Here is a 25,438-nt window from a genome sequence, read left to right as displayed (position 1 = left end):
AATCAGCGATCGGATCGTTGATCAGCCAATCACAGTTACAAAATCGCCCCACCTGATCAGTGCGTTCCTAGTACAAATAGTATCGCAATGATGATGTCATAAATCCATAAAACAATGATAACAACAAAGCAGAATTTTAACGAGAAAAAAAAGAAATGATAGAAAGTAACTTGAAATAAAACTCAGTTGTCTCAGATTTTTTTTGAAGAAATGACAAAATGTGTTTCCTCCAGGATGAGCGCATGAGCAAAAAAACTGTAAATGTAATCATGTGTGATGTCATTTCCTCTGCTGGTGTACAAATACCAAGAAGAAGAAAACTCATGCTGCCTCAACCACAGTGTGTGTGTGTGTGTGTGTGTGTGTGTGACATGATGATAAGCATGCAGAAGGGTTATCCATCGAGTGTTTGCACAGTATCTCTGTGTGTGTATGTGTGTGTGTGTGTGTGTGTGAGAGACAGAATGATAGAGAATACTAATACACATTTATGTACACATTAATCTGTGTGTGTACATGAGAGAGAGAAAGGGGTTATGGTAAGTTTGCATAGGGGTTACTTTGTATGTTCATGTGTGTTTATACAGTATCTGTGTGTGTGTACATTCTGTACATTCTGATCTGTGTGTGTCCATGTGTCAATAGAGAAATATGTGTGTGTGTGTGTGTGTGTGTGTGTGTATGTGTGTATGCGCACAGTCTGTGTGTATATGAGAGAATGATAAGAGACAATAAGTGTACGTTCTGATCTGTGCTTGTCCTTGTCCTTGTGCTTGCTTCTGTGTGTGTGTGTGTGTCTGTGTGTGTGTGTGTGTGTCTGTGTGTGTGTGTGTGTGTGTGTGTGTGTGTGTCTGTGTGTGTGTCACGACAGTAGGAAAGGCCTAAGGTCAGGACAGAAAAGCTCTGAGGCACATGGGAAAATCACAGCTAACCCCCGCCTCCTCTCTTCCTCCTCTCTTCCTCCTCTCTTCCTCTCTTCCTTCTCCTCCTGTCTGTGAGGAATGACTCATCTCCCTCTCCTCTCCTTCTCCTTCCTGTGGGAAACCATTCATCCTCCTCTCCTTCTCCTCTCCCCCCTCCACTCCACTCCTCCTCTCTTCTTCCTACTCCTTCCCTCTCCCCTCAAACCAGCTCCCACTCCTCTTTTTCCTTCCACTCATCTCCCTCTCCTCCTCTCTTCCTCCTCCTCTCCTCTCTTCCTTCTCCTCCTGTCTGTGAGGAATGACTCATCTCCCTCTCCTCTCCTTCTCCTTCCTGTGGGAAACCATTCATCCTCCTCTCCTTCTCCTCTCCCCCCTCCACTCCACTCCTCCTCCTACTCCTTCCCTCTCCCCAGCTCCCACTCCTCTTTTTCCTTCCACTCATCTCCCTCTCCTCCTCTCTTCCTCCTCCTTGTAAAAAGAACTCTTCCCTCTCTCCTCTCCTCCTTCTTTCTCCTTCTCTTTGAACAACTCATCCGTCTCTCCCCTCCTCACTTACTCCTTCCTGTTTGAAAAAAAAAAAACTCCCCCCTTCCTCCTCCACCACTCATCCTTCTCTCCTCTTCTCCTCCTCCTTTATGTGTCTAACTCTACCTCTCCTCCTGTCATCCTGCCTCACACAGAAAAAAGGCTGTATCCAAGTGTGTGTGTATGTGTGTGTGTGTGTGTGTGTGTTGGTACCTGATGTGGAAGCTCTCTCCATAGGGCAGAACAGAGAAGGCAGCACACAGAGACCTCTTGGCACAGATCAGCACGATCCTAGAACACACATGAATTACAGTAATAATATTAATAATTATGTTACAAATAGAGATGGGACGATATATCAAAATTCAATATATCGCGATACAAAAATTTGACAATACGTATGGTGGGTCAGAAAAATGAATGGTGATATTAGCTGTTTTATAGTCACACAGGGCGGAAAGTGAGAAATATATTAATGAGTAATATAATACTTTTTTGAGTAAACAAACCAATAACTGATGGAAGCTCAACCCTGGCTGTTCTGCTGTCAGTGTCCTGCTCTGTCCATAAAGCTACCGGCCCACAGCAAACACAGTCAGTCAAGTCAAACACATTGAGTCTGGAAAATTTAACTCAAGTGAAATGAAGTCATTTTACAATGTTTTTAAGCAGGAGGTTTTTTGGAATGGATCGCGTCCCTGTCCAGCGGGGACGGGCCTGTATGGAAACAACAGCATGTTTTGGAAACATGAACACACACACACACACTACTTCACTAATTGCCCTAAATTTTCCACCTGTACCATACACATACACACGCAAACACACACTTGACACTTCCCTAATTGACCTGGGTGTTCCACCTGCACCTTTTTCATTGGGCAGGTTGTGTGTGTGTGTGTGTGTGTGTGTGTGTGTGTGTGTGTGTATTGACAATAACGGCATTTCTTTCTGTGTGTATGGCCTATAATGGAGTGTGTAAATGGTTTTGGGTGTGTATGTGGCTTAACGAGGAGCGTGCGAATGTTTATGTGGTTGTACGTGTGTGTGTGTGTGTGTGTGTGTGTGTGTGGTGTTGTTGTTGGCCAGGCTGTGCCGTGTCGCTCCTCTAGCGGATATGACCCTGCAGAGCGATGACAGCATCCCGGCGCTGGTTTGGATCTCAGAGGAAATGTTTAGAGCCATTAGCTGCAGCTCAGGACCCGGGGGGGGGGGGGGGGGGGGGGATGAGCCACAGTGTGTGACAAATACACAAACACTCCTTCAAGTTTATCATGTTTTTGTGATGAATGATGTGTCTTCTTGTTAAATAGCCACTTGGAGACTTCAAATCACGGCTCTGTCCTCTGGCCCCCATAGCGGCCTGAAACGCTCTACTGTATTTCAGTGGAGCGTTCGCTAGCAGACGTGTATTTGCGAGTTTGTAACATGAACAACAGGGAATTGAACCTCTAACCTCATGGATCGACCACAAAAATAACATGCACTCAAACCTGAGACTGTCAGAGAGAAGACTGCACTGATTGTCGCCATTTTAAAATTTTGGATTTAGCTAAATAAAAATGAGACACACAGCAGCTTTACAGTTACGCAAAATACTGGCAGAGATTGTGGCAAATCTGCCAAACTAGTTACATAAGCTAGAATACGAGCTTTACAACAGCAAATCCTGGGCTTTATCCTACTGCAGCAAGCCTCAGTTTGTTTTTTTTACCTCAACCAAAACTTTTAATAAAAAAATGTTCATCAATTACCACTGCAAGCTAGCAGGATTAGATGTCATCTACTAACTAGCTAGCATAATGTTAGCTAAAAACTACTTGTAAACACACTAAAAATGTGAAGATGTCAACCGGAATGAATTGTGGTAAAGCTGGTGATTTGTAGTGTAATTATATTTCGATCCTAAAAGGAGGTTAAAGGAGGTTTGATATTTCCTCTGATATTGTTGGCATAGATGTTGTCACGGTGATGCCAGATTGTGTTTGCTAAGTAGTTTGTAGAAAACCATTTGTCAAACATTTATTCTAACAGAACAGTAATTCTAGCTTGAAAACGGTAACAGTAATAAAAGACAGGCAACTCCTACTAATGGGCTTTTATTGTAATCAACAGCAACAAACAGGCCTGTACTGTATGTTTTCTGTGTTATCCTAATCGTCTACTCATAATTTAAACAGAGGCTTGATTTTATATCAAGGCTTTACACAGTGGAATTTGACATCAAATTGAAGGATAGTAACTAGTCATTAAAAATAATAAAACTTGCAGCTGACACTTTTATATCATTTCTTTTAGATAGTCGCACTGGAATAAAAAAAAATTTTTGAGTCTGTGGCTTAGTGAATCCAAACATTGCAGCTGCAGCTTCACAGACATTAACTGAGCCGAGGCAAACATGCATTTGCACTGGAGATCCCACTGGGAAGAGAATTTAGTCCAGGGGTAAACCTTAATTCTAGGATCAATAAATAGACGAGACAATGATGTCATCCCCTGAAATTCATCATTCCTGGGACCACGCATGTATTTCAGTGTTTTATCATACAAACATAAAAAAAAACCCAGCTCAAATCTACTGATCTTGTCACCTAAAGCAATGATTCTCAACCTTTTTCATATCAAGGACCCCAAATGTCCACATTAGAGCCACGGACCCCCATTTGATGAGATTCTGAGGATATTTTTCTGAGATATTTTTGTGAATATTATTGTTAGATATGATTTTGTCCAGAATCCCATGACTGTCTGTATTGTAGGTAGAGAGATAACAGTGAAACTATGACCAAAACAGTCATTCTTCTACATTCTCTAAGTGTGTTATATTCTTGTAAAGAATATAACACAAGTGGTGAAGTTTAACAATTCATAAATTTGCTGTGGAACCCCATCAAGGACCCCTGATGGTCCCCGGACCCCACGTTGAGAAACACTAACCTAAAGGCACCACTGCAGTTTACAGTTTTAGACTTATATGAGGTAAATGAGTGGCTGTCTTCTGCAAAACTAGACTTCATGGTGCTTTGTGTAGCATTTAAACATTAATAAATCATTACCACATTAATTTTGAGACATCACTATAATTACCATAAACAAACAAGAGCGACATGTCAATCAAGTGAGTTTCCTGCCCTGTGGCAAACTGCCCTGTCCTCTTGATCTCTACTGCCATGAGAGAGAGATTGTGATAAGTGTGGAGTTGTTGTTGCGTGTGTTGCTGAGACCTCACACACACACACACACACACACACACACACACACACACACACACACACACACACTCCCCTAGTCCCCTGTGTTGTCTGGGAAAGTCAAGATCAGAGCGTCACCAGGGATTCAGTGGGAACGAGCAGAGTTGCTGGAACATGACTCAGCTTTCCTCTGGGGATGGAAGCCTTCTATCTGCCGCTGACAGATCCGTTCATCACAGCAGATCTGATGGCATTGGGTGGGCTCTTTCATCCAAAGCGCCTTACAGGAAAATGGCAGCGGTACACGGGTGTCCCCGGTGGGAATTGAACCCCTAACCCTGACGGTGTCGGTGCCTTGATGCCTACTGAGCTACAGGGAATGGAACCCAGGGCTTGCGGGTGTTTGTACGTAGCCAACGAAAATGCAGAATCGCCGTCAACTGGATCAAACGTATCTCGAAAGCCGTTGCAACACGTCTGACACCGCGCAAACTTTGTGGCCCTGGTTTTCATTCTAGCCATCTAATCAGGGAGTGATTTACACCTGGGACGCCAGGTGAATGCAGCTATCTGATTTTTAGGGGCATTTTGGTCCTTTTCAGGGGCAAAATTACATATTGACAAATAAACACTGAATTTGTTTTGTTTTAACTTCGTTCCCACTGCTGGAATCTAGTGGCAGGCCTTCCAGAAGACTCTGTGTCCCCAACCAGTCCATCTTCACCTTCCATTGTTGAGTTTTCTTTTTTTTTTTTAACCATATTCGTTATTTTATTTTCTGTTGCTGCAGTGGTTTGAGTCGGTCGACCTCCTGCTGGCTGCGTTGCACCAACATTTTCTGCTGCTTCAGGCTGCATACTTGGTTGTTTTCTCATGTTTTCTCACCCAGAACACATGGGAAAGGACCAGCCAGTAATAGACTCCCATTAATCACCAGTGGTGGCCCACGGGGGACAGCAGTCACATTCACACATACTCGAAAACTCAACCAAAAAAAAAAAACGTGAACATTTTTTTGCCCCCTCGTTTTTAAATTCATGAGCATTTTGTGAACTTTCATGGGGCGTCTTCACCCCGATCCCCCGTTAGTTAGTGACCCTGCTGTGATCTGATGTGCTGCAACACGACACGCCGTCCACGACCAGCATGGGACAACATGCTGAACATTTTCTACCGCTAGGACAAAGAGATTTGGCTGGGCCAAGTGGAACAATGAGATGTCTACTGTCCCAGAACACTCCTGAACAGATATGGTGTGTGTGTGTGTGTGTGTGTGTGTGTGTGTGTGTGTGTGTGTGTCCCACCTGCTGCCTCGCGTGTCGTACTGTCTCATATTCTTGATGAAGTGAATCTTCTTGGCGAGTCGAGGTCTGGGAGAACCACCTGATAGGTTACGAGTCCTGGAGAGAGAGAGAGAAAGAGGAAGAGAAAGAGGGAGAGAGAGATTAATGAACAGTCCCATACTGTGTTCAGTCAGTCATGAATGCAGATCCCAGAAGACTCATCACCTGATCATCATCATCTGAATAAAACACACAAACGAAAACAGAAAACAAAAACCAAAAGTACAGAACAAGCGACACACGCTTCCTCTCCTCACTGTGACCTATCTAGTAGCGGCTGGCTCATCTGTTGCTATAGCAACATTTATCATAAGGACCAACAACTCGTGTGTTCAGATGCCCTTCTGCACACCACTGTTGTCAAGACTGTTATTGGAGCATCTGTGTTCTTTCTGTTAGCTTGAACCAGTCTGTCCATGCTCCTCTGACCTCTGACCTCTGACCTCTGACATTAACAAGCCGTTTTCTCTGTAAACTCTACAGACTGTAGTGTGAAGGTCCCAGGACGGCAGCTGATTCTGATGCCGGACAGTCAGACGCTCAAAGTCAAAAAACTAAACCCCTTCACCCTGTCTGAATGCTTTATATATTGAGTTGCTGCCACATGATTCACTCTTTGGAGGAGCGATTTCTGTTTATGAGCAGGTGTACCTAATAAAGTGGTCGGTAAGTGTACATGTTCCAGACCAGACTACACCGGACCAGTCTAGACCAGATAAGACCAGAATAAGACAGACCAGACCAGTCTAGGCCAGATAAGACCAAAATAAAACAGAAAAGACTAGACCAGACTAGATCAGAAAAGACTGTAACCAATCAGACCAGAACAGAAGATGCAATCATGCCAATTCAATAACATCAGTGCAGTTGCATAATATGACATCAGCATGGAACACACACACACACACACACACACACACACACTCACATACCATCTGCACAAACTAAAACTGCATGTCTGCACAGCATGCATTTGCATACATACACACACATATAGGACACTTATGTAAAATCACATGGCACGTATACCCAAACACATATTGCAAATACTCACTCACACACACACACACACACACACACACACACACACACGAAGCAAGCAGATTTGAGCCACGAGCCCCCGGCAGGGCACCAGAACACTAAGACCTTCTGCTGAGAAGCAAAACTGTTACACAACTGCACACACACACACACACACACACAAACATGCTTACCGAGATAAAGGCAGACACACACATGCTTACACACACACACACACACACACCATCTGTTAGGCTTTTTGGGTGGCCTGGGTGATTCCACACACGTGGAGTTTAAATCACTGTTATCACTAAGGAGGAGAAGGGGGAACTGTGTGTGTCTGTGTGATGTCTGTGTGTGTGTGTGTGATGTCTGTGTGTGTACGTTGGGTTATGTACGCTTGTATGATGCCTATTTGTGTGTGATTTCTACTATATGTGTGTGTAGATATGCTTGTGTTCCTGCGTGTGTGCAGCGTGTGTGCATGCAGCGTGTTTGTGGAGTGTGTGTGTGTGTGCAGTGTGTGTGTGTGTGCAGTGTGTGTGTGTGTGTGCCTGTGGCGCAGCTACATCTGGAAGCCTCTAGTTAGATGCGAGTAGTGTCCAATCAGCCAGCCAAGTCTCCTTATGCAACCATTCATCCTTTAACATGATGTTCTGCTGCTTCTGTTCCTTCTGTCTGTCCCTTCACATAAAATGTTTTAAAAAGGAGAATTCCCCCCGAAAACACAATTCACACACTTCATGTTCAACATATTTAAAGGAAAAATAGACCAGCGGGACCTAATTTCCCCACAGGGATCAATAACCTGTCATCTTATTTTGAACTCTGTTAAAAGCAGCTATTGATGATGCACTGGCTCCATTCAGTAGTTTGTTGTGCTTCTCTTCTTGGTGGATAACCGGCCAATCGTAGACGAGGTGACGTCACCGCCAGATATTTCCAGCAGCAACAATGGAGTTTGATATGAGAAAATGTTTCAGGATGTAAAACATCAGCGGTAAACGTCAGGTTTTGGTGTCAGTCCCTCAGAATCAAAGAGCGAGGGCTTCTTTCTAGAGCCGCCATTTTGCACCGAGAGACGTTCAACAATCATACAGGGAGAAATCCATCGTAGAAGAGGAGAGAGACCAGTTTCTCCACCCACAGGAGCAGGAGAGAGACCAGAATGCAATGCTGCCACACCGTCCATCTTTGCAGATCTGTCGTAGGTAGTGAGACAGCTGTTTTGTCATTTGAACACCCTGGACGGCACCACGGCATCATTCTCTCTCTGGACAGCTCCCAGGTGTGGAACTGGAAGTTTATGAAGCAGGGCGTCGCTTAAAAGACTATGATGCTCAGTCAGCAGTCTCTCCCATGGATCAATAAAGGATCAATAACTCCTCTCAGGTAATACTGCTGCAGTAAAAACGCTAAACCCCCAATATAAACCTAAAGCTCTTTTTCTATCGAGTCTACTTTATGTTTCGTATCGACTGTAATGTAATGTGTTTGTGAACATGCCACTGAGAACCCACGGTCACATGATGGAATCTTCTTAACGTTCCATTTCCATGGGAACCGTCACTCCACAGCATTCCGGAATGCTGTGGAATGTTTCCATGGTGTGGGAATGGAAAGATCCTGTCTGCCGTTTCCCTGGATGAGGATGAGGATGAGGATGAGGATGATGAGTCATGTGTTCGATCCCTGCAACAAGCTAATCTGTGTCAACATGATCTTGAGCAAAACACTGCTGTACCCTACCAGAGGTGATGCAAAGAAATTCCTAATTACACTGAGTGGATTAGAGTGATTGGAATCCCTACAACTAAAGACAGAGACAGACCGACAAATGAATGAATGAATAAATAACTAAATAAATAAATACATTTGTTCGCCATTACCATCACTGTTCATCCCAAACCTCTAAATATTTTGAATCGCTGTGGAGTGAAAACCTTGCATCTCCCAAATGTCAACTTTTCAGGAACTAAGGAAAAACAGCCGTACTTCCAGATTGACCACCGTGTATTTCTGAGTGTATCCAGTGGGTTTTGAAAAGGTTTCATAAGGTCAAGGAGTTGTAGAATTTTGTCATCCCACAGAAAACCATGTAATCCTCCAATTAAAGTTAAAACACGAACATTATCAAAATGTAAATGTAAAAACAAAAAACAAAAGTATAGAACAAGCGACACTTTTTTTTTTTAAGAAAAAAGCTATAATAATATTGATAGTAGTGTGTCAGCTAAATGCCTTTAATGTAAACTGTAAATGTAATTGAAGCCCAGGTCAGCCCAGCAGCTCTAAATATGTCCCAGTATCTCAGCTATAGATCTGCAGACTCATTCTCACAACAACCTCAGCAGCGACACACTTCCATGGGAACCGGCCGTCCACATCATTCTGGGATGTTGTGGAAAGTTTCCATCGTGTGGGAATGGAAAGATCCTGTCTGCTGTTTCCCTGACGGGTGAGGATGATGATGATGATGATGATTGGTGTTCAGATAAAGACAAATATGGCCGGATGTTCAGTACAGTGTGCCGACCTGAGGGAGTGGGAGTGAGCGAGCAGGTTAGGAATTCACTGTCACATTTTGACGAGGCACGTGGAGCTTGAACCGGTGACCTTTCTGTTACGGGACGCTCTGTCACTCTGCCCTATTTTCCACAAATATTACTTTCTAGATGCCATCTTGCTGAGCGCCAATGTCCCCAAAATAAACACAGCTACGTCGAGCCGGGCTACTTTTAGGCTTAGGATGAATTTCTGCTATTCTAAACAGGCATTTTTTTTCTGTAAATATTTTTGTCTTCTTGCCATTACACTAAAGGTCAACCAGCCAAAATAAAGCAGCAAATTCCTCTTTCTACATTACATTCACATTTGGTTTTGGCTGATGTTATCCACAGAGACAGGCCGGGTTTCAGCAGGTAGGGGGTCTATGTCATTTTTACTAAAGGCCAGCTACCCAAACAAAAACATTTCACTGACACTCTTACTCCATGAGACAGTGAGCGAACAGGAAGGGGTTTAGGCTCATTTTGACAGGACACCGAGGCTTTGATGGTGATTGAACATGTGACCTCTCGGTTACGGGACGCTCTCTATAACCAGGGTGCGGAGGCAAGCCTTCTCGTCCCCCCAACCCCAGCTTTCTACTAATGCTACAAACATTACTCTGTAAATGCCTTCGTACAAAAGGCCAATTACCCAAAAGAAAAAACAGCAAAGTAGAGCTAGGCTACTTTTAGACCTGGGAGGAAATTATTTTTCTGCTAATATTTATTTCTACATGCCGTTTAACTAAAGGCCAAACTAGCTAAATGTCATGGCTATTCCAAAACATTAAGCAAACGGTCCCTCATTGCAGCCATGTTTTCTTCTCCCATAATATTGCTTTCTGTTCGTTTAACAGTGGTACAGCCTGTCAGACTGTATAGCTCTTTTGTTTGCATATATATGTCGAAAAACAGGATTTCACAGTTATCCAGGCAAATGTGGAAAGAGGTCTGGCTGTGTTGGCAGCAGTGTTGGGGTCGTTACTGGAAAACAGTAATGAACAGTAATGACCAGCCTCACAAACATTGAGCCAATAAATAAGCCCTTGTTAGCAGCAGAAGTATCTAAATAATGACAGACACTAAATCTTTCTTTTAAAAGAACCATAGTTTACCATACTTTACATTACCGACCATTTTTCAAAGCATACCATACTTCTTCATATGTTTGAATGTGTTTAGGTACCGCCAAATGCCGGTAAAATTTGTGTTTGTTGGATAAATCAATAAGGGTTTCCCACACTGAACGCCAACTTTGACACGATAACTCATCATAATGAATTACAAACTTGATCCATTTTATAAGTGAGTGAGCGAGCAGCTGGTAAAAGCTATATTTGGCAGGTAATTGTTTTTAGTTTAAAAGCCCTTGGCAGCTGAGCAACAAAAAATAATTTCGGACAATTTCCAGAGCCGAAAAAATGTATTTGAAACACGTTAAATAAATCAATCAAGATATCTTTTTGAGAGTGCGGATTTCCCTGTTTTTCGTTCTTGAATTAAGCCTAAAAACTAAAACAGACTACAAACTAAAACGACCCCCAAACCCCCTAACACCACTCCTACATTAAATCACAGAGGAAACACTGACTTAGCCCTCTTAATCTGTGGGTCAGGACCAGACTGAGCTGCTGGTCTGTTTTCCTTGGGACTGCAGGAATATATTTGTCCGAGCCTGGACTCCTGGGACAAACGCTACATTTATTCAGTTTGGGTCGCGGGCTGAAAAAAGTTGACCAGCGCCTGAGTTAGACTAATAATAGCCGGTGTATGTGTGCGCTCAAAATAAACCCGATGCAAACCTCGCTGCTGTCAAAACGCTCTCTTCTTCAAATAATCTAACATTTGCTGGACGCTTTTGTTCAGTATTTTTCTGCCTTCATTAATCTTGTCTCTCTCCATGCTTCACTGTCTCTCTCTCTCTTTTCAACTCTCTCTGCCTTCATCTCTCTTTGCTTGCTGTATTCTCTCTCTCTCTCTCTCATCATTTACTCTAAACCTTTTTTTCTCCAGGGAAAGTTGAGTGAACACGCATGTAGCAAATGATAATGCAATAACAGCTGGATAAAGTAATAATTGGTTAAAATGGAATAAAATCAAATCTTCTAAAAGTGTTGAAAATGCAATAAAACCTGTTATTGTAATAATGTAACTGATACTGCAATTTACACATTAAAGAAATGTATCGCAACTTATCAGGAAAAAAATATTCGAATATCAACCTTTCAGTCAATTCCAGTCTCTATAACTTTATCTCTAACATGATGGACTTGTCTGTCTCTTCTTCTGTGGTGTTCATACCAGTTAAGAACACATGAAGAAGAAATAGCTGAATATGAGCATCAGTCCAGACTTAATTTTGTTCTGCTAGGCTTTCAAAGCATGAGGAACCTGCATCTGTCTCATTCTACCCATAATCCCTTGCGTCTTGGGGTGGTTTCCTGTAGCTGGTTGGATTAACGAACCGCAGCGCAGTTCTCTTGTTAGAGGACTGAGACTCTCGAGAGTTCAAAGGTCATCGTTCTCACCTGGACAAACCAACTGAACTGAAGGAGGAAACGCTGCAGAGTTCAGATAAACCGATCAGAACATGCTTGATATGAACACACCGCCACTCTTTCTCACTCTTTCATCTGTCTCTCCATTTCCTTAGCCCTATCCCCCCATCCCCCTCCTCTAATTCTCTCCATCCCTCTTCCTCTGTGTCGTCAGCTGTCGGCCAGATTGTACCGGCTAACAGTCACAGTCTGTCGCAGCGCTACAAGGAAAAAACAGACAGATTATCCAGGAACTCTGAGGAAAAAAAAAAATAAAAAGCCTTAATCTTCCCATCTAGACCAACGCTACTTTTAGCTCTTTCACTTGTTTTTATTTCCTGTCTCTTCGTCTCTCCCTCCCTCTCCCACTCCAAAAAACTCTCTGGTTTCAATCCAAAATTAGATTGGAGTTTAAAGTCGGCTTCACTTTTTTTCAACAATGTCTACCTTAATGCTATCATGTTTCCCTGAAGCGAGGCAGTCTGCCGGAAGCGGTCGTGAGGAGAGGAGGCGGGGGGGGGAGAGGGCAAACACAAGCACTGACAAAACAAAAGAAAAGGGTTTTTTCTGAAAGGGAACTCAAGGTGTGGAGCCCACAAGAGCTAGGAGGCAACAAGGACACTAAAGGCCCCCAGCTTGGGTTCCCATTAAAACTGCCTTAAAACTATAGAAGCAGAAATCAAACACAGAGAGACAAGCTTCCCACACACAGAACAGAAGACAGAGGAGACTGATGGCGTCTCTCCCTCTCCAACACACAACAGCTGACCGAGACTCAAGCAACTGATGTCTAGTAGGGCTGCAACTAACGATTATTTTCATTGTCGATTAATCTGTCGATTATTTTCTCAATTAATCGATTAGTTGTTTGGTCTATAAAATGTCAGAAAATGGTGAAAAATGTCGATCAGTGTTTCCCAAAGCCCAAGATGACGTCCTCAAACGTCTTGTTTTGTCCACAACCCAAAGATATTCACTTTACTGTCATAGAGGAGTAAAGAAACCAGAAAATATTCACATTTAAGAAGCTGGAATCAGAGAATTTTGACTTATTTTTCTTAAAAAATTACTCAAACCGATTAATCGATTATCAAAATAGTTGGCGATTAATTTAATAGTTGACAACTAATCGATTAATCGTTGCAGCTCTAATGTCTAGTCCACACTAATCAAGAAACATTTGAAAACGCATCTTTATTTCTCCGTTTTTGCCCTTCCATCCACACTAAGCCGGCGTTTTCCACCACCGAAAACAGAGCTTTTCTGAAAACGCTCTCCCAAGTGGATACATTTGAAAACGGCGGTCTGGTGTTGTAGTGCGGACGGGGAAAAACGCTGACGTGTGATGGTCATGTGATCTCAGGCGTATCGCCGTCATGTGATCCATCCAGGCTGTATCGGCTGTTTCAACGCCTCATGGAGCGCTGGTTGTGGCTGGAGAGCCTCAAACTCTACTCTGACACTTTTTCACTTTTTGATTTCGCCGTTTTTTCGGAAACTTAACTCGCTAACGGACTTCATTCTTCACGATCGCTCTGTAAACAACGAGCTTTTCAAAATGCTGGTGGTAGAAAGCTGGTGTCTGGCTGTTTTTGTCGGTTCAGTGTGGACAGGAGACTTTTTTTTACCCTTTTTTTTTTAGCCTATCTGCATTAGTGTGGACAAAGCTCAAACGACAGAGCGTTCACTCTCACCTACTGACTGCAGAGTGGTGTGTTGTACTGATTCTATGAGCATGTTGTATATTTCTATGTACTGTACTGCCGTCTATATTCTGTATATTCTGTCTATATTCTACTGATTTCCCCTTGAGGATCAATAAAGTTTGGTCTTATTGTATCTGTCAGACTCGCTGCTTCCTCTCCCCATACAACTTACACTGATCACAGACGGTGTGTTTCAGCTCAAAATAGACTGTACAAACACACACACACACACCGCTGTCTTATGTCAACACACACTGCCTTCATCGCTCTATCTGTCCTTCAAACTCTCTCTCTCTGCCCTCAGCTCACTCTCTTGCTCTCTCCACCCAAATCTCTCTCTCTCTCTCTGCCGTTACATCTCCTCATCTCCCTCTGTCCACATGCCAAGTATATACTTTGTTTTCCTTTGTGTGTGTGTGTGTGTGTGTGTATGTGTTATGTTGGTCCTTGTTTGTACTGGAGGGTGTATAATGTGTGTTTTGGATTGCACAGATGGTTGTTTTTCATACCTTGACCTGTATAAGGAACTTAAAGTGGATTTGTAAATTCAACTCTCTCTCTCTCCCCTTCATTGTTCTTATGTCCCTCTCTCTCTCTGTCCTCATTTCTCTCTCTCTCACTGTATCTGTATCTCTCTATCTGTCTCTCTTACTCCATGTCTGTGTGTGTGAGATCAGAGAGGCTTTACGGGTTCAGCAGGACGATCAGCAGTCTCTCTCTCTCTCTCTCTCTCTCTCTCTCTCACACACACACACACACACACACAGCTTTACTTAAATACCCCGCCCCCCCATACTAAATCCTTACCACACACACGCAGATACACTTTGTCACTAACTGACTGTGTGTATGTGGACCGGCCATAAATTAAATGTCCTGCTGCCTATATCCTTACCACACACACACACACACACTCCTGGCACCAACTGACTGACACTGGACTTGCCATAGATTACATGAACCTCTGACTGAGCAACACACACACACACACACAAACCAAAAATATGCGGCCCATATCTCTCACACACAGAAATGCAGATATACACACACACTCCCTCACACTCTCTTAGTCTCTCTCTCTCTCTCACCACATGCATGCATTCCCTATTTTACACTCTCATACAGATATACACACCTATACATACATATACGTACTGTATATACACACACACAGACACACACACACACACTGAGGTTACCCAGTGGTCTGTGGTGTGTCTTACATCACCAGATTAACAGATTAGCAGTTATTCCCATGGTTCACCTCTCCTCCTGCTCTCCCTCTGCCTGACTCACCCAAACATTCATTTATTCTGCTTTCTGTCTCTTTCCTTCTCGTCTATCTTCTACCTTTTGTCATGCTTTCATCTTTTCTGTCATTACCATTTTCTTGCCCTCTCTTTCCTTCCTTCGTTACCCTTTCTTTCCTCCTTTTACTTTGTTACCAGTGCATTCTGGTCTCTCTCCTGCTCCTGTGGGTGGAGAAACTGGTCTCTCTCCTCTTCTACGATGGATTTCTCCCTGTATGATTGTTGAACGTCTCTCGGTGCAAAATGGCGGCTCTAGAAAGAAGCCCTCGCTCTTTGATTCTGAGGGACTGACACCAAAACCTGACGTTTACCGCTGAGGTTTTAGGTCGCTGGAACGTTTTGTGCTATCAAACTCTACTAAATGGACCCAGAAATGCAAAGTACATCACCAACAGTGTTAATGTGGATTTTCCCTTTAACCCCCCGCTGCTCCAGTGCAGCGGCTCAGTGGCCACCAGTCAGACTGTGGTTGCCCTGGGCAGCTCCCACGTTTGACTGTGTGTAGCTGTGTGACTGTGAAGCAGGACGTGACTGGAATAGAGCATGCATGATGTTCAGTCTAGTCTAGTCATGTTTATATATAGCCCTTTATCACACGCATGACTCAAAGGGCTTAACATACCATATCTTATACATACTGCATCACTATATACCATACTTCATCATATACTGTATACACTACCAGTAAAAAGTTTGGACACACACATTTTCCTTTATTTTTACTATTTTCCACATTTGAGAATAATAGTAAAGACATTTAAACTATTAAATAACACAAATGGAATTATGCAGCGACCAAAAAAGTGTTAAACAAATCAAAACTATCTCATATTTTAGATTATTTGCCTTGATGGAAAGGCAAAGGCTTTGGAAAGAAAATCATACATTTAAGCAGAAGCCTTTAGATCAGAATGGCTTTAAGAATGAAAAACATTCAAGTACATTCAATCAGGTGGGTGCAAACTTTTGACTGGTGGTGTGTACATACTACATATACATCATATACCATATTATACACTAACGCAAACATGAGGAGAACATGAAGTGTCTGTGTGTGTGTGTGTGTGTGGAGGTCGCATCATCTTTATAGTAGAGCTGCAACGATTAATCGATTAGTTGTCAACTATTAAATTAATCGCCAACTATTTTGATAATCGATTAATCGGTTTGAGTAATTTTTTAAGAAAAATAAGTCAAAATTCTCTGATTCCAGCTTCTTAAATGTGAATATTTTCTGGTTTCTTTACTCCTCTATGACAGTAAACTGAATATCTTTGGGTTGTGGACAAAACAAGACAACAAGACAAACACTGATCGACATTTTTCACCATTTTCGGACATTTTATAGACAAACAATTGATCGATTAATAGAGAAAATAATCGACAGATTAATCGACAATGAAAATAATCGTTAGTTGCAGCCCTACTTTATAGAGGACACACACGGTTGTCAAAATGGCTGAGGATGTACACCACCACCCACACACACACACACCACTTCTAGCCTATAGAAGAGGAACAACAGGAAGTCTGAATATGACCAAAGGAAAGAGAGAAATGACGTGTGTGTGCGTGTGTGTGTTGTGGGTTGGGAGGGGAGTGGGGTTGAGGCTCTGTTTTCACTAGAGAAGCATGCATGTTTGGACAAACACACACACACACACATACACACACACACACCCAAAGACATACAGATGATGTCACCCAGATTCCATCTCCTCTCTGGACTTGTTTGTTCTCACAACCTCCTCAGATGTGTGTGTGTGTGTGTGTGTGTGTGTGTGTGTGTGTGTGTGTGTGTGTGTGTGTGTATAGGGATAGTGTGTGAGAGTGTGTGTGAAAGATAGAGAGGCTGACAGTCAAGCAGTGTGTACACCATATGCGTGCTTATGTGCACATTAGGTGTGTGTGTGTGTGTGTGTGTGTGTGTGTGTGTGTGTGTGTGTGTGGGTAGAGAGGGTGTGTCTGTAACTCTGAACTAATCAGATTCAGCAGGAACAGATAAGTTTTCTGCTCCTGCAGGCTGCAGGACAGAACTCACAGCGCTGGAGGAACAAAGCATCCCATTGTTTTCATTTACATTAATTCACTTTGTCGGGTGTGTGTGTGTGTGTCTATATGTGTGTGTGTGTGTTTTTGTGTGTGTGTGTGGGTTTGAAACCAAGAAATCAAGTAAATAGACCAATATATCAGGCTGATACTGCATGGTCTTTTATTAAAATGGGATTTGGTCCAGTCTGGCATGATGGATATGACGCAGTTTGATTGATTACATATTTATTGTAGAATTGATCAATTAATACTACACTGGTTGTCTATGGGAAGCCTTAAAGGAGGGGTATCATTTGCTTTTTCAGCAATTTTATATAATTACCTGGTGTCTATAAAATACATCTGTGAAGTTTTTTTCAGTAAAAATTGTTTAGTTATAGCTTTAGCTATTCACTTCCCAGTGTTTGTTTCCCACATACAAGAAAACAGGTCGTTTTACATAAGCAGCTTCTTATGCTAATGAGCTACTGCTCTGATTGGCTGGCCATTCTGGAAGGCCCGCCCTCCTCTTAGCGCTGATTGGTCGATTTAAGACAGTCCAGCATCTATATAGAAACTGGAGCAAAATCTGACTGGCTTGTACAAGGGGGCGTGTTTTATAGTTAGTGACTGTGGGGAAATGGCACAGTAACATGATTCAATTTTTTTTACTGTGATTACTTCACACCTTTAAGTACCAAAATCACCAGAAATACTAAGAATTGCCACATCCTAGGATACCCCCCCTTTAACCTGAATTGATTCTAATGAGATATTTTGATCAGATTCAACACAAGTATGTATGAATATGTTTTATTATTAGTCTGGGTTTCAGTGGAGAGTTTTAGTGTCCCATGATGCTCTAAATGCTGTTTCCATCCTGAGAAGAAGAAAATCATGAAGGAAACACTGAATACTTTGATTTTTTTTTGTATTTTTTGGCATGAAAATGGTCAAGATATACAATATCGGCATAAAATATCAGCAGCTTCAATCACCAGTAATATCTGTATTGGGATTCAAAAACCCACTGGTTGAATTCTAGTGTATATTAGTGTGTGTGTGAGTTAGAGAGATAAAGAAAGAGAGATAGGGAGGAGAATTAAAGAAAGAAAAACAAAAACAATGAAAGAACAAAAGAATGTAATGAAGAAAGCATTAAAAGAATAAGAATTTCTGCTCTTGCCTACCTTGTGTTTTTCGCTATGTTTGTCCTGCATCATTTTGTTCACCACTGTGTTTAGCTAGACCTAGCTAGACACATTCTCTGTAAAGTCCTCTGAGACACGCTTGTGATAAAGGGCTATATAAATAAACTTGACTTGACAAGAATAAAAGAAAGAACGAAGGACTGACAACCACCTAGCTGCAGTTCAACAGAGAGAGAGACAGAGGGAGGAGAAATAAGGAGAAAGAGCAAAAGAACAGAAAAACAAAATATAGAAACGAAACACTATAAGAAAGAAAGAGCAAACAAACGAACGGACGAAAGAACAAAAGAACAACATAAAAGAAAGAAAGAAAGAAAGAAAGAAAGAAAGACTGACAACCAACCAGCTCCAGTCAAACAAGCGCTCACTCTGTTTACTCTGCTGGGAGAGTCACTTAGAAAATAGAAGGGAGGGAGACCATGAGAAACACACACACACACACACACACACACACACACACACACACACACACACACACACTGACTCTAACCTTAACAGTGATTAGTTAGAGAGAGATTACAGTCATAGTTATACAGACACACCCTTACAGCTAACACACTTTTTCATTTGATCTTTCTAGTTTAGTGACAGGGAGGAAACACAGCAGCTGCTCAACGCCAAAACCTACCGGCCACTTCCACTGTTCCACCAGCCAACTGGACAGCGGCTTCCAGAGTAAACTAACACCGATTATCCAGTATTTGGCTGGTGGCTGGAGGTAATTTCCCACCCTAATTAGCAGGCTTTTTCTTGCACAAGGAAATGGCGGCCAAAAGCCTTTTCCTTTAGCGCCGAAGTAAAAAACACAAGAAACTGAGAATCATCACTTCAAATTAAGGCTGCACAACTCATTGAAGATAATCGTATATATCGCAATATTATGGTTTTCCACTATTTATAATCACGTAATACGGTGATATTGAAGTGTTTGTTATATCTTCAATTCTCCTGAAAGCCTACTGCACCAGTAGGCTATATCAAACACAAGCTGGTCTTATATTTCATTCCACCTGGTGTTAAGAAGGTCTTCAAAACTCTTGAATTCACCTTGAAGAAACCTGCAGACAACCTGAAACTAGAGCTGAACAATTAATCTGAAAAAAAAAATTGAATCTATATTGCAATATGAACTTCTGCAATTTCCAAATCGCAGAGGCGGCAATTAATTTCTTAAGAGAGAAGCGTGTCCAAAATGGATTTCTGTTTTAGAGCTGCAGGTAATCTTTGGTCCATGAATCAAAACCTTTCATCAGACTCAAACTCAGTAAATCTTGCACACTCACATCTAGTTTTTTTTTTTAAACAAAATCACTTTTTTTAAAACAATTTTAAAGTTCTAAAAAAACTTATGACAAGAAAAACTTTAACTAACCCTAACCCTGTAAACGCAATTACATTTTTTGTCAGTATCTTTCAGCCCTACCTGAAACCAGCTAATGTCCCTTATAAGCAAAATTAACCAGTGAAGTCTTGTGGCCATGACATCACCACTAAAGACCCAGTTTAAACCAGGAAAAGCCCTGATTAGTGAAAGTCCAGCAGCTAATCCTGTCCAGACCGAGAGAAAAACCTTAATGCCTCTCAGATGAAGTTCAGCCAGCAGAGCCTGACTGGCCGTCCCGACAGGAGACAGGTAGTTTCCCCCGGCAGAGCCCCTGTCCTGCTGCGTCACTCACAGGTTAACCTTCCACTGATACCGCTGGCCTTCAGTGTATTCATTAAGCCGCGCTTCACCACCACAGATACTGAATATTAGGGAGTTGCTGATTAATCTGTGATTGCTGTAATCGAATAGTCAACTACGTCTAACCTGTGTTTTTTTGTTTAACAGTCCTCTATCTATAATGGGCATGTAGAGCATGGTGTTGATCATCGCTCAGACTGAAATCTGCACAGTTGATTTTAATGTAAGCTAATCAGCTGGAATTTAGCCTTGTGAAACATATACATTTTATTTATTTATAGTTAAAAAATAACAGTCTAGCTATAAATTTGAAAAGATAAAGTCAGAAAAAACATACAATGGCACTTTTGACAGTCGATTTTTCAGCTCTTGATCGATTAATCGACTGATTATTTAGACATAAAGAATATATGAACCAATATCCAGCAACTTCACAGCCATTGAAGAGGAGCGGACCGACACTCCACAGGCCACAGTCAACAACCTGATCAACTCTATGTGAAGGAGATGTGTCGCACTGCATGAGGCAAATGGTGGTCACACCAGATACTGACTGGTTTTCAAAAAATGCATATCTGTAGCCCTAGTCATGTGAGATCCATAGTTCAGTGCCTAATAAATGTCTTTTTTCAAGATAAAACTGCACATTTTAGAGTGGCTTTTTATTGTGACCAGCCCAAGGCACACCTGTGCAATAATCATGCTGTTTAATCAGCATCTTGATATGCCACACCTGACAGGTGGATGGATTATCTTGGCAAAGGAGAAGTGCTCACTAACACGGATTTAAACAAATTTGTAAACAAAATTTGAGAGAAATAAGCCTTTTGTGTGCATAGAAAAAGTCTTAGATCTTTTATTTCAACTCATGAAAAATGGGAGCAAAAACAAAAGTGTTGCGTTTATATTTTTGTTCAGTATCGATCAGTTTCCCTAAAAATGCACAAACAAGTACAGGCCTAAGTAGTGCCTTTATCATAATAAAGTATCCCAACATGAATCGTGTTAGTGCTGTACTGTTGGAATTGGGAGGAAAAAATATCACATGTGATTTTTTTGTGAATATGTTACAGCCGTTGTTGTTACAGCGACTGACTCCCTCACTGCAGCGAGTCAGACCCAGCAGCCGGGTCAGGACGGTCCCTTCCTACTGGGATCCTGTTAACTCAGAATAGAAGTCTGCAGTGGAAACCAGGACAAACTGAGCTAACTGGATCCTGGGGAGTCCTCTGTGTCACGGTCAGTGTGGTCACGCTGATCCAACAGGTAACAGCTGAACACAGAGAGGGGGAGGGAGGGAGGGTGGGTGCTGCTGTATGTGGGAATTAGGACTCAAAATATTGACAAGAAATCAAATTGCAATTATTCGACAGAATATTGCAATTGCGATTTAAACTGTGATTCATATCTTCATCTTCAGTTTTCTTGTCATCATTTTTCTAGAACTTTAAAACTGTTTAAAGAAAAGTGAGTCTCATGAAAGGTTTTGATTCATGGACCGGAGATCATCTGCAGCTCTAAAACTCCTTGTTCACAAATCCAGTTTGGACAAAACTCTCTCTGAAGAAATTAATTGTAGCCTCTGAAATTTGGAAATTGCTTAAGTTCATAATGGGATTTCGATTCGATTATTTTTTCCGTAGGTACGAGGCCGGGTACAACAGCACTCCCTCTCGTGTGATATTATTTTTTCCAACAGTTGTATAAACAAAGCTATTCATCAAGTAATGGTAATTTGAGACAGCAGATGATTTTTGTCTTTTATTCGTCTCCGCCAACAAAAACAGTTCCCTCTGGATTCCTCTACCAAGTGTTGCCAAGCAGGTAAACTGTTTCCCGGCTGCAGGCTAGCTGCTACTTTGAGGTTTGCGCAGACAAATCCAGCTACTTTCTTCTTCTCTTCTGCCGACCGTTCTTAGTTAAGGTCAAACGTATTCATATCGCTGTCGCTACTAGGTGCAAAAGAAGTGAGAGTTTTGTGTAGCCTAATCAATTATATTAGAACACCTGTGAAGCGGAGTGATACATATAGTAAAAAGCATAAATATCAGCACTCGTGGAATGCCTCTTGTCCAATCAAATTACTCGACCTGGAACTAACTGTTGTATAAAATAATAATAATAATAATACATGGCAGTTATCATGTCCAGTGCATACAACCCCAAAATGGCCCCATTTTCAAAATGAGGCTGGGCAAAATGTTCGCAGTCTTTCTATGTGCACAGTAGAACAGAGACTCTGTACAAGGACACACACACACACACACACACACACAGTGCTGAGGCAGTGCAGAGTAAGGGAAGGGTTGTGGGGGGGGGGGGGGGGGGGGGGGGGGGTTGTTTAGTCTACCCAGAGTTCCCAGTGTGTTGCTAAGAGAGCGTCAGAAAAGGGACGATTTTGCTCTTTTTTTCCGCAGGTGTCTAAGTGACCTGTCTGTGTCAATTAGGGTGGCTGTCAGTTATGGTATGTGTGTTTGTGTGTGTGTATATGTGTGTGTAGAGCAGTGTATATGTCACTGCAGTGAGTGTGTAAGTGTGAAAGAGAAAGACAGAGAGGGAAGTGCATGTGTGTTTCAGAGTTGTGTGTTTGAGAGAAGAAAGCAGTGTGTGTGTGTGTGTGTGTGTACAGTGTACTGTGTGCGTCACTGCATTGTGTGTGTGTGTGAGACAGAGAGAGAGAGAGATGTGTGTATATCTGAGTGTATGTGTGCATATGAAAGACAGAAAGGTGTGTGTGAGCGCGTCATAGTAGGCTGTATTTGTGTGTGTGTGTGTTGTCACCGCAGTGTGTGTGTGTGTTCCCTGCTTCTTTGAGGCTCTTGTAGTTTTTAGCCAAACTCATAAATGTTTAATGTCCAGTTGAGTAGAAAGATCTTATTGTCTCATATTCTAAAACCAGCTGTTTTACAGGAGCAAAAAAACATAAACTGTACCTCTCTCTTATCTTTCAATTCTCTCATTTCTTTTCCTAGCATTTCTCTCTTACATTAAACGATTAATCATTGAGTGTAAATAACGACAAATGCCCATCACAAGTTACCAGAGCCCAAAGTGATTCTTCAAATGTTTTACTCAGTCTGACCAGCAGCCAGCAGTAAGTATTTATTTTACAATGATATGAAACAGACAAGCACCAAATCTTAGCATTTGTGAAGCTGTAACCAGCAAATGTTTGGTATTGTATTTTTACGTGATAAATGAATAAAATGATCAATCGATTATCAAATTTATAATCGATTAATTTTCGACTAATCGTTTCAGCACTACTGTAAATCACTCTGGATACATGCTAGAAGCTAAATGTCTAAAATGTAAAATATCAACTTATTAGCCGGGTTCCCATGTAAGTATTTTTACACAAATTACAATGTATCAAATTAGAAAAGCTGAATGGAAACGGCAAATTTTGAGAACATTTCGTCGATGTTTTTCGTCAAAGGTTTTTACATTCCCTTGAGGCAGGAACGTTTTTTGGCCAGAAAGAAATGATGTGATAAATAGCGATGGATCAGCCATGTTTAAGTTTCTTGGTGATGGCGTTTCATCCTCATTAGACATTACTAGCTCCAATTTGATTAGCAGCAATGCTAACCTTAAGTGTTTTCATAGGTTCTACTTTGTTTTTATTGAAAAAACAACAGTGTGCTCACCCTCTAGCTGATCACACTTTAACTTGGTGCGTAAAACCAAAAGGTTATGAAATCTAGATACATCCATACTCAAGACATCCATACTCTTGAGTCCATACTCAAGAAACTGGGACAAAAAAACTGGGACAAAAAAAAAAGACAAAAAAAACATAGCATCCACACTCAGCCTGCACACTAAGTGCATGCTTTCTAATCTGTATTGGGGAAAAAAAAGACTCTTAACAGCTTACTTGTGCCATTAGTTCCAGGTTTTTTTTCTGATGTGCATACAAGTGTCAACAGTTCTGTTTTAGCTTAGCATTTCTAATCCTCTGTCAGCTAGCAGTTTGTGGAAAACAGAACTTTTATTCCATATTCAAGATGGTTCTATAGTTCAGTTAATAAATAAGATCTGAGCCAATAAAAAACAGCCATGTGTCCCGTTAAAGTGTCTCATTCATTGTAGGTCAGTTAAAATGTAAATATGTGTGTGTTAACTCAGCAGTCAAATGAAGTGTTTGGCTGGCTGGTCCGCCGACTGGCAAGGCTTCACACACACTTCACACACACACACAAGCTTTGCTACAGACACAGAGGCTAAACAGAGCATGACTAATTTCCATAAGCGACGACAGCCAACTTCATCAGACCAGGAAGTGTGTAGGTGAGGAGAAGGCTGCATTTTAACTCAGATATTTCAATCCTGACTATTAGTCAGGACAGGAAACAAACTTTTTTTGTGTTCTGCAGCCACAGCGGCTCGTTTAACCCAAAACCCCCCAGACACTTCCTCTCTTTTACAACTAGATGTTTAGAAGAGAATAAGATAAGATGAAACTGTAATGATCCCCATGGGGAATTGGGTTGTTACAGCAGCAAACAGTGATAGGGTCCAACAAAGTCAATAGAATATAATAATAATAATAGAGCAAATGGGCCTATTTAAACATAATGCGGCCGATAATTACAGTACACAGGACATTAAAAAGGAGCTACATGTAGCACTTTAACATCAATAAATCATTCCCACATTAATTTTGAGAGATTAGTATAATTACTGTAAACAAACCAGAGCATCAGTGGTCAGCCTGTCAGCCTCTATCAGCCTCTACTCTCATCCTCCATAGTTTCTCCACCTGGTGGATCTGGAGGGAAATCTGCTGGATCGCTTTACGGCACAAAACAGGAAGAGGTTCTGTTCTTCCAGAGCAAACGGAGCTAAAGCTGAAAGAGTTTCTGGCAGCAGATGGTGGAAGGAGGGAAAGGAAGATGGAGAAATCAGGCGACCAATCGTCTCCATATCGCCCAGCCATAGATTACACCATGTATAAGGGTGTGCAAAAAGAAACAACAGTGCAATATAGAATAAATAATAGAATAAATCAAGATATATGCAACAGGAGGTCCAAACGTCGGTTGGTGGCCGGTACAGTGGACTAACCAGTATTTACCAGTCAGCTGCTGGTAATGTCCCAGTCTGTTGTTAGGTGTAAATAGGTTATGTGGTGTTTGGCGCTGCGGGGCAGACATTCTCCGGGTTTGTAACGGTGCCAAGATGACGAGGCCCATCCATCCATCCTCACACACACGCACACACACACACACACACACACACACACAGCATATCGCAAGCAACGCCTGAAATGTTGCCAGATCAGTTAGACTCACTCACTCACACACACACACTTCCTATCACTCACTTCCTTATAATAGAACAACATTCACACAGTCTGTAGCATGACAGTCCATCTCTTTTCTCTCTTGCTGCTGCCTCTTTCT

The 25,438-nt window shown here is 41.9% G+C and overlaps 1 protein-coding gene and 1 long non-coding RNA gene across 2 annotated transcripts in view; both read right to left on the bottom strand.

Moving 5' to 3' along the window:
* Window positions 1-25,438, bottom strand: part of LOC144542309 (uncharacterized) — a 710,732-nt gene that overhangs the window by 142,898 nt on the left and 542,396 nt on the right. The gene's annotated exons all lie outside the window — the stretch shown is intronic.
* The window catches only part of cables2b (Cdk5 and Abl enzyme substrate 2b), a 36,870-nt gene that overhangs the window by 9,152 nt on the left and 2,280 nt on the right, over window positions 1-25,438 (bottom strand). The window contains exons 2-3 of the mRNA XM_071907640.2: window positions 5,944-6,039; window positions 1,662-1,739 (exon numbers count right to left, since the gene is read on the bottom strand). Coding sequence (XP_071763741.1) covers window positions 1,662-1,739; window positions 5,944-6,039 — 174 coding nt within the window. The remainder of the gene's footprint in view (window positions 1-1,661; window positions 1,740-5,943; window positions 6,040-25,438) is intronic.

Source organism: Centroberyx gerrardi, chromosome 14 (assembly GCF_048128805.1).
Source record: "Centroberyx gerrardi isolate f3 chromosome 14, fCenGer3.hap1.cur.20231027, whole genome shotgun sequence".
NCBI lineage: Eukaryota > Metazoa > Chordata > Actinopteri > Beryciformes > Berycidae > Centroberyx > Centroberyx gerrardi.
The sequence above is the reverse complement of the archived record's forward strand: the minus strand, read 5'-3'. Positions and strand labels throughout refer to the sequence as shown.